Here is a 10,409-nt window from a genome sequence, read left to right as displayed (position 1 = left end):
ATTGTGTAGAGTATTTCAGGCATGCTCTTGTTGCTAAGTGTCATCGAGTCAGGTTTGTTGAGACTCATAGCAATCCTGTATAGAGTTTCTAAAGCTATAAATGTTTATGGAATCAGAAAGCTTCATTTTTCTCCTGCTAAGCGGCTGGTAGGTTTGAACTACCCATATTGTAGTCAGCAGTTCAATATGTATCCTACAGCACATCAGATATGCATAATTTCAAAAAGTGAGTTTTGTCTCTCAAAAAACTATATTTTATCTCCTTAATGAAAATGACTTAACCTTTTTTCCTTACACTTAAAAATGTATGTGTGCCCATGAAGTGCTAATATGTGACTGTTCAAAATCTCTTAGGGTATACAGGAACGAGATAGTCAAATTAAAATGCTCATTGAACAAGCAGAACAATATACAAAAGAAATGGAAAAAAATACTTTTATTATTGAAGATTTGAAAACTGAACTCCAAAGAAACAAAGGTAATTTAATATTTTATAAGTATATGAAATTATTTTATATGCCATGTTTTAGACATACTTGATTAAAAATAGTATCTTGTCAAAAGAAAGATACAGTATTATGCCTTCTCTATTTGTATTTTATTATACTTTAAAAAATTATGTAGGAAATATTAATTACTTTATAGCTATTGCTGTTGGTGTTTTTAGTAGACTTAGTGACCCCATGTGACAGTGTAGAACTGCGCCGTAGAGTTTTCCTGGCTATAATCTTTACAGAAAGAGCCCTGGCATCACAACAGTTAAGTGCTCAGCCTCTAACCGAAAGATCAGCAGTTCGAACCTGTCTTGCAGGTAAAAGAACTAGTGATCAACTCCCATAAAGATTACAGGTAATTCTAATCTGTCACAGGATGTCCTATAACCCAAAAAATCAACTTGATAAGCACCTAACAACAAAAACCAACCTTTACTAGCAGATCACCAGGCCTTTTTCCTTTGGAGCCATTAGGTAGATACAAATCTCCGATCTTTCAATTAGCAACTATGCTCTTAACTATTGTGCCACCAGAGCGCCTTTATAGACGTTGTTGTTGTTGTTGTGAAGTGCCGTCAAATTGGTTCCAACCCATAGCGACCCTGTATAGGGTTTCCAAGGAGCAGCTGGTGGGCTGGAACCACCAACCTTGTAGTTCAAATGGCTTTGCAGTCTGGCTCATTAACCCATAGTGCCACACCTAGACATTGGTGGTGGTGGTTTTGTGTCATGGAGTCGGTTCTGACTCATAGCAACCCTGTACAGGGTTTCCGAGGTTGTAAATCTTTACGGGACACCTAGACATTATGACTGTTTAAATTTATAAATGACGATGTTTTCTATCATTTTCTTCTCTGTTGAAAATAACATGACCCTCTAAGAAATGTAAATTGATATAATTTGTTTTATTTCTTAGAACTAGCAAATGTAACAACATTGCAGATAAGTAATAAATTCATGAATATCTTATAATTACTGAGGATTATAATTACTGAGGATAAAAATAAGCTGTAAAGGAGAAATAACAAATGAGTGCATGTTGTGTCTGTGTAAGTGTAATGATGGTGGTGGTAGGGGTAGGGGTGCGAGTAGGGTTGCAACTTAGATACTGAGGCAAAAGCCTTATTAAAGAGGTATTTGAACAGAAACTTAAAGAAGGTGAGGGAGTGAACCATGCCGATATCATATCTAAAGGCCAGTGGTTCTAATTAGTAGAAAGAAGTAAAAACTTTCAAAGCAGAAAAACTTGTATAGAGATGTACATTATTTATCAGTGTATGTTTATTGTAGGTGAATGTGTGAATGATCTGTGTAATATATTTTATAGTGATGTTGTTAGGTCCCACCATGTCACTTTTGACTCATAGTGACCCTATGTATAATAGAAGGAAAAACTATCTGGACCGGTATAGGGTTTCCAAGGAGCAGCTGGTGAGTTTGAACCGCCAACTTTGGGGTTTAAACTGACCTTAACATCCAGTGTTTTATCCCACAGCACCACCCCAGCACCACTCCTGGTAAAGTAGAGAACCAGTGAAAAAAAGACCCCTGCAACAAGATTGGTTGACAGTGTCTGTAACTTGGATGGCACCTAATAGCAAGAGTAGTCTCTGTACAGTCCTCATTCTTTGTAACATAGTGTTTTTCAACTATAACCCTTCAGTCAAGAATTTCTTGAACTCTACAACTTGTCTTAGTGAAACCAAAATGAACTTGTATTTTAAATGCAAAATCATAATGTAAAAGGAACTTTAACAGTATAACATCTCTTCTCCTACCTTCTCTTTTTGTTGTTAAGTGCCATTGAGTTGGTTCTGACCCTTAGCAAACCTGTATTGGGTTTCCAAGGAGTCGCTGGTGAGTTTGAACTACCGACTTTGCATTTCAAACCGGCCTTGCAGTCCAGTGCATTGTCCTGCAGCACCATCCCTTTGTGGTGGTGGTGGTGATCGTGGTATGCCATGGAGTCAGTTCCAACTCATGGCGACCCTCAGAGTTTCTGAGACTGTAAATCTTTACAGGAGCAGATGCTTCCTTTTTCTCTTGTGGAACAGCTGGTAGTTTTGAACTGCTGACCTTGTGGTTAGCAGCCCGACTTATAACCACTGCCCTACCAGAACTCCTTATCTTCTCTTGTTAGAACCACTGATTTCCAGGACTGTGAGTAGACAATGTAATTTAGTCATGACTTTGGATTTTACCCTGTAGGTGCTTCAACCATTTCACAACAGACTCATTATATGAAAATTCAATCAAAACTTCAAAGTTTAGAAGAGAAGGCTAAAGAGGCTGAGAGAACAGCTGAATTGGCAGAGGCCGATGCCAGGGAAAAGGATAAAGAACTTGTTGAGATTCTGAAGCGATTAAAAGATTATGAATCAGTATGTATTTTTATCTTTTCAATCATTCATGTCACTCACAATTAGCCTATTCAATGTTTATCGTTTTAAAACATTCCATAAGTATCTTTTGCTAACAGGACAATTTACACTATTCATATCCTTAAGTGGCATTTACTTTTTGGCACAAGTATTATTTAAAAAATCATTTTGGTTAAAGTATTTTCCCACCCCGGGATCAGCTTTGATGAAACAGCAGGATCGGATGCTTTACAATTTGTGCCGTTTTCCCACCATGTAGACGTGACAGCACTGATTCATTTGATAAAAATTAGGAATAATTTTGTAACAAACTGTGTCCACATAGCTTTAGCTTGCACCTTTTGAATATTTTGTGTGTGTTTCCAACCAAATCAGGTAACTAATAACTTACACATTCTTCTGATATAGTTGGTTTGCTCTTAACTGAACTTTTCTATGCTTTTTTAAGTGTTTTATACATAATACTTCTAATCACTTTGCCGTTAAGACTGTGTACTAGGAAATTTTCATTTCTTCTATTTTCTATACTATTACCAGACTTGTTTTATAAGAACACAGTACAACTCACGATTTACTGACATAAACCTTAGGTATATTGCATTTCTTTGCAGACTTAATAGGAGAATAAATTCCAGAATTTGATAAATGTATTTAAATCAATCATATTATGTTTAAAGTAGATTGGACATTTTGCAGGGAGTATATGGTTTAGAAGATGCTGTTGTTGAAATAAAGAATTGTAAAAATCAAATTAAAATAAGAGATCGAGAGATTGAAGTATTGACAAAGGAAATCAATAAACTGGAGATGAAGATCAATGATTTTCTTGATGAAAATGAGGCACTTAGAGAACGTGCAGGTAAGCCAGCTTTTAAGATATGCAGTTAACTTAATCTAATTATTAAGTATTTTAAAATTAGTATTGTTACTAAAAAATAGTTGAGTACTGTTTTTCAAATAAATCCTTAAGTGAAAACAAGTAAATGTGAAGCTACTCTAACTAAAGTGGGATTGAGGGCTAGGGTTGGGATAATATCAGGGAAGGCCTTGAGCATTGCTTTATTTATGTAGCCTTTGGAGTCATCGGTGGAATCTGTTAGGATCTTCAAAGTCAGTTAACAATGCGCTGTTCTAGAAATAGTAATAATTCATTATTTAAAAAATGAAAGTCTATCATTTCAGTACCATATATTACAAGTTAATCTTGACTGCGATAGCTCTCTGATTTATGTTAGTTTGCAGAGCTCTCGTTTTAAATGAAATTAGGTATAAACTTAAATATTGGTGAAGACTTTTTCAGACTCTTTAATCCTTGGCTTTTACAATTTTAACTGCTTAAATTTTGTTTTGGTTGAGTATTTTAAGGTTACCATTGATACTAAGAAGTAATTTGTAAATGTGAATGTTTCAGTCTAACTTGCTTCTTAAAAATGAAAATAAATATCTAAATATTGATTTCATTATACCTGGTTAGCATCATTTAATGCTTTCTTAGAGTTAAAATATAAAAATATAGAGGAAGGAAAAAATATTATGTGATTTTTTTTTTTTAATTAAAAATATCTCACTGGTACTCAGAGTTAAGCCATGACCTCCAGTTAGACTTCTTTCTGATCAAGTTAGACTACCAGATCATAGCCAGGAAGATGGAATTTTGTAAAAATAACTTCTGAATCAATTAAATAAATATCACAAGCATCATTCATAATCACTTTAGATAATCTTCATATCTGATAGTCAGAGCATTGTTGTTGTTGTTGTTGTTAAGTTCCATCAAGTCCGTTCCAACCCATAACAACCCTGTATAGGGTTTCTGAGGAACAGCTGATGAGCTTGAACCGCTGACCTTACAGTTCAAAGCAACTTTGCAGTCCAGTGCATTAGTCCACAGTGCCACACCTAATAACAACAAATTAGGAGACAGGTATACTCGGGGGTATCTGACTAATAATGATAATGCAATTGATAGTTAATATCAATAATGGTTAATATGTGCCAGACACTATGTTAATTACTTTGTTTAGATTAATTTTATTATAACCCTACAATTGGTGTTGTTGTTATGTGCTGTGGAGTCGGTTCCGACTCATAGCGACCCTGTACAGGGTTTCCGAGGCTGTAAATCTTTACGGGAGCAGAAAACTGCTGTCTGTGAGGTTTGCAGCCTGATTCGTAACCACTATGCTACCAGAGCTCCTTAACCCTACAATAGTCTGTAAAAAAACAAAACAAAAAAAACCCCACCTGAATACTGTATTATCCCTATTACTTAGTTAATGATTGAAGAGTTTAAACCCAGGATTATTTTACTTCCAAGCTTCCATTCTTAATACAGCATAGTATCTCTATTATAGCCTGATGTAGAGATACAGATCCTGATTCATTTTGTCAGAATTCCCGTGAGTAATTATGATAAAATTTTAATTTTGTAGGTTCAGTTCAAATATCTGGGAAATTACTGGGGAAAAGTACTGCATTTTTAAATAATGCTGGCTAATTGTAACATGGTATATAAAGATTCTTTTTTTAGTGCATTTGAATGCTGATAAAGATTTAAATTGTATTACTTTTCAATTTTAGGCCTTGAACCGAAGACAATGATTGATTTAACTGAGTTTAGAAATAGCAAAAACTTAAAACAGCAACAGTACAGAGCTGAAAACCAGATTCTTTTGAAAGAGGCAAGTGCTGTGATAAAAAGACTATTTTGTTTATTAAACTAGAGAGGAATACTAATAGTTCATGCTTTGCAGATTGAAAGTCTAGAGGAAGAACGACTTGATCTCAAAAAAAAAATTCGTCAAATGGCTCAAGAAAGGGGAAAAAGAGCTGCAACTATAGGTATGTTTAATTTTGATTAATAATGATAAAATGTAGTATTATATATGTGTTGTTGTTTAGTGCTGTGAAGTCAGTTCTGACTCATAGCAAACCTGTATAGGGTTTTCCAAGGAACGGCTACTGAGTTTAAACCGTAAATCTTTCTATTCAAACCAACATAGTGCTTATCCTACAGTGCCACACCTGGACACCATAGATAATTTATGCTAGACTTTTTCATGTTTTCCCTTTCCCTTAGAAGTCATAGTGTGGGACTGTAGGATAAGCACTGAACTGCTGCTAACCATAAGGTCAGCAGTTCAAACTCACCAGCTGCTCCTCAGAAGCCCTATGAGTCGGAGCTAACTCAACACTCTTAACAATAACAGCAAAGAACTATTAATTGAAAATACTTTTTGTAAATTGGACTTCACTAAGTGAAAGTAATGTTTTATTGAGTGAAAATTAATATATCATATTTTTGGTTATCTTATTTAATGTAAAGATAACAGTTGGTTAAATTGTATAATACCCATTGTAGTGCTTTTTGTAAGAGGGCCATAATGGAGGAATGTTTTATTAACATGATCTGAGTACGTAGCACATCTTTTTCTGAGAATAGCAGAAAATTTTTGTTTCAGCCTTATAATCTATATGCTGTTACTAAGTGCTGTTGAGTTGGCTCTGACTCATAGTTTCCCTGTGTAAGGTTTCCAAGGAGTGGCTGGTGATTTAAACTGCCAACTTTGTGGTTCAAACTGACCTTGCAGTCGTGTGCATTATCCCACAGTGCCACATTATATAGTACATTGAAAAACTTCTAGAAGGGTGACTCTTCATAAGGTATTAGTATATTAACCAGCGTGGTATGGTGCTGTGGGTTAATGCGCCAGACTGCAAAGCTGTTTGAACTGCAAGGTTGGTGGTTCAAGCTCACCAGTTGCTACTTGGAAACTGTATACAAGGTCGCGATGGGTCGAAACCGACTCAACAGCACTTCACAACAACAACTCATTACTCATAATACTTGTCTTCTTTCTTGTACACACCATTTAACCATCTACTAGGTATTATTAGTACTTTTTACATAGAATCAGTAAAGGATGATGGAAAAGTAAAATTCAAATTAATTTCTCATGTTATTAATAGCTTATTAAACATGGTATGACACTGTGGGATAAGGCACTGGATTGCAAGGTCAGTTTGAACCACAAGGTCTATGATTCATTCTCACCAGCTGCTCCTTGGATACTCTATACAGGGTTGCTATGAGTCTGAACCGACTCGACAGCATTTAGCAATGAACAATAACATCGAAGATGGGGTAGATTAGAGAGTTATAATAAGTGGCTACCCTGTGGAGCAAGGGTTTTGTAACAGTTCTACCTTTTGTCTTTGTGGAAACATTATTTTAATTTTAAAGAATTAAATTATTAGAATTGTGGGAGAGTTATTTTTATATATTTTTTTAATTGGTTGATTCTCTTACATTTAGGATTAACAGTAGAGGACCTGAACCTAACTGAAAACTTTTATCAGGAGAACAGAATAGAAGAAAGAAAATTTGACTTTATAAGCCTCAAAAATGTTAGTGATGCTCAATCAAAGGTAAACAGATATGATAAAAATAATAAAAATGTTATTAGTGCTTTTATTTTCTCCCATTTATCTCATTTTAAATATCTGTATTTTATTTATAGCTCTTAAATAGATTTTAAAAGTTTGCTTGCTTAAATAATCTCTTAACCTAAAGATTAATGCTACATTATTTACTCTGAATACAGATGAGGAGTTCAGATAAAATAGAACTGCTGCCTAGGAGACCATCATTCAGTACTCCACAGTCAGATCAGAATGAACCCAAAGAGAGTATGGCCAGAGGATTATTATCAAGAAAGTTACCTGAAATTCATCACAGTGTAGATAGCGGAATGGATCCTTTTTTCTCTTTAATTAGACGTTCTTCAGCCATGCAAGTAAAAGATGCTAATTCAACTTCTGAACCGATTACCATAAGGGAGATTTTTAAAGCACCATGTCTTCAATCTTTAAGGAACTTAGAATCATTAGTCAGTAGCCTTAGTCAGGGTAGCCATGAAGAGATAAATGACTATTTATGCTCTCTTTCTGATGACTGTCTGAAGAAAGTGTCAAGAAGTCAACAGGTACAAGAAAAGACTAATTTCGTACAGAAAAGTGATTCTTCTTTTCAAGCTTTATCAACAGCTTCAAATTTAATGCAGAACTTATCACTTAGGCAAAAATCTGCTATATTTTGTCAACAACTTCATGATGATAGCATTGACATGGATAAATCACAAATAGCAGCATTAGAAGACGAGGCGGTTCATACCCAAATAAAATATGATGATATCAATTTGAAAGGTGATGTAAGAAACAAAGGAGTATCTTTACAGACAGAGAGTTTAGAAAGTAAGCTTGAAGTCAATCTTCTGGACCCTGTACCTATTACTGCACGATCAAAATTACGTCAGATAGATCCACTTGACAATCTTATAGAACAGCTACGGAGAGAATTAGAATGTCTTAGGTCTCAGGTGAGATTTCCTCCAGATCACATTCCTATGATTGCCTTTTTACTGCATTTTATAAATTCCCTAACAGATTTCTTTAACAATGATAAAAAGATTTTTATTTATACATTAACACTAACTTATATACATTCTATTTTTAAAAGTCTGTGAATGCAACACACTTGGTATGAAGTTATTAACTTGCCTAACTTATTAAATATTTCTTTAGAATGAAGTCATAGTACAGGATTTGTTGATCAAAGAAGCACAGAATAGAAGTGCAGAAATAGAACTTGAACGACATAGAAGCCAGGCAGAACAGGTAGTGTAATGGCAGACCATTAAAAAAAGATGATTATGGTGCTAAAACAAACAAAATCCATCATTGCATCTGTGCCTGTTGTACTGGGTGGAGAGGGAGAGTGTCAGAGGAACCTCACCTTCTCTTTTACTCTTCAGATTGTATTTTTATGACTGCTGACATTTCTCTAGCATATACTTCTGTAATTATACCTTAATTGATCAAACTTTTCTTAACTTGAAAACTGTATACTACTGTGTTATTTTAGAAAAAATCATTTGTACTTTTATTTTTGTTTAGAATGAATTTCTTTCAAGAGAACTCATTGAAAAGGAAAAAGATTTAGAAAGAAGTAAAACTGTAATAGCCAAATTTCAGAATAAATGTAAGTTGTTATTACTTATATTAATATGTGTGCTAAAAAAATTTTTTTTCCTATACTTAGAATCATGAGTCTGAAAGAATTTTAATAATATGTTTTCTGATCGGTTTACTCTTATTTGCCATAATCGTGTATAGGACTCAGCCTGTTGGCTTATTTTCATCATCAGGGAGTGTTTGCATCTGAATTTTTTGTGAGAATGAAGTATTTTTTATATAAATTATAGTTTAAGGAAAAACTATGCATATGATTTTTTTTCTTTCAGCTATGAGATAGTTTGTGGATGCAGTGACATAGATAAGTGTTCCATTTGATTCAACTGTTTACAGAATGTGTTGATATTTTGATTTTTTAAAAAATATTTTATACATTTTCCAAATGAGTATTTTTTCCTCTATGTGAAAGATTTTATAAATTTGTATGGTGATGGTTATGTGCTGTGGAGTCAGTTCCAATTCATAGCGACCCTGTACAGGGTGTCTGAGGCTGTAAATCTTTACGGGAGCAGAAAGCCTCATCTTCCTACACGAAACAGCTGGTAGTTTCAAACTGCTGACTTTCTGGTTTGCAGCCTGATTCGTAACCACTACGCTACCAGAGTTCCTTTTTATCTGTATATTGTTGTTGTTACGTGCCGTGGAGTCGGTTCCAACTTTATCTGTATAGAGAAATGTAAATTATGATACGTATCTATTCATTAAATGATAAAATATGTAATTGCAGTAAGAGAATTAGTTGAAGAAAATAAACAACTTGAAGCAGGTATGAAGGAGATACTACAAGCTATTAAAGAAATGCAGAAAGATCCTGATATTAAAGGAGGAGAAACAGCTCTAATTATCCCTAGTCTTGAAAGACTGGTTAATGTAAGTTTTTGTGTGTTTGCATTTTTTCCCCATGTGAATGGTTATGTTTTATCCTCTAAGCATTTTAAAGATAGTCTTCAACTGTCTTCTGGTATCGATAATATCTAATCTCATGAGAATTTTGACACAATGTCTTTTGCATAAGTGTGTGATAAAATTGTTGTTGTTAGTTGCCAACAAGTCAACTCCAACTCACGTTGCAAAATAAATTGTCGCCTACTCCTGTGCCATCTTGGTGATTGTTGGTATGTTTGAGTCCATTGTCTCAACTCTTGTGTCAAGCCATCTAAATGAGGGTTTCCTTAATTTTCATCCTTAACCACACATGATATCTTATTTTAGACTGGTATTTCCTGATGATGTGTCCAAAGAAAGTGAGTCAAAGTCTCAACCTCCTCCCCATAAGGAACATTTTAATTAATTGTATTTTCTAAGATTTCCAAGATTTATTTGTTCTTCTAGAGTTTTTCCTTTTGTTACTGAACTTTAAAATCATTCCTTTGTTGCTAGAGAATTTACCTTATATGAATTCAGTCATTTCAAATTTGTTAAGACTTGTTTTGTGATTAGCATATTGTCTACACCAGAGAATTATGCACATACACTGGAGAAAAATGTGTACTCTGCTGTT

At 34.3% G+C, this 10,409-nt stretch overlaps 1 protein-coding gene across 1 annotated transcript in view; it reads left to right on the top strand.

Moving 5' to 3' along the window:
• Positions 1-10,409, top strand: part of CEP290 (centrosomal protein 290kDa) — a 185,412-nt gene that overhangs the window by 29,606 nt on the left and 145,397 nt on the right. The window contains exons 12-19 of the mRNA XM_006870704.1: positions 355-478; positions 2,703-2,875; positions 3,572-3,734; positions 5,456-5,556; positions 5,629-5,716; positions 7,191-7,303; positions 8,831-8,915; positions 9,636-9,778. Coding sequence (XP_006870766.1) covers positions 355-478; positions 2,703-2,875; positions 3,572-3,734; positions 5,456-5,556; positions 5,629-5,716; positions 7,191-7,303; positions 8,831-8,915; positions 9,636-9,778 — 990 coding nt within the window. The remainder of the gene's footprint in view (positions 1-354; positions 479-2,702; positions 2,876-3,571; positions 3,735-5,455; positions 5,557-5,628; positions 5,717-7,190; positions 7,304-8,830; positions 8,916-9,635; positions 9,779-10,409) is intronic.

This window comes from Chrysochloris asiatica, unplaced genomic scaffold (genome assembly GCF_000296735.1).
Source record: "Chrysochloris asiatica unplaced genomic scaffold, ChrAsi1.0 scaffold00149, whole genome shotgun sequence".
Classification (NCBI taxonomy): Eukaryota; Metazoa; Chordata; class Mammalia; order Afrosoricida; family Chrysochloridae; genus Chrysochloris; species Chrysochloris asiatica.
Note: the sequence above shows the minus strand (reverse complement) of the source record. Positions and strands in the feature narration are given on the sequence as shown.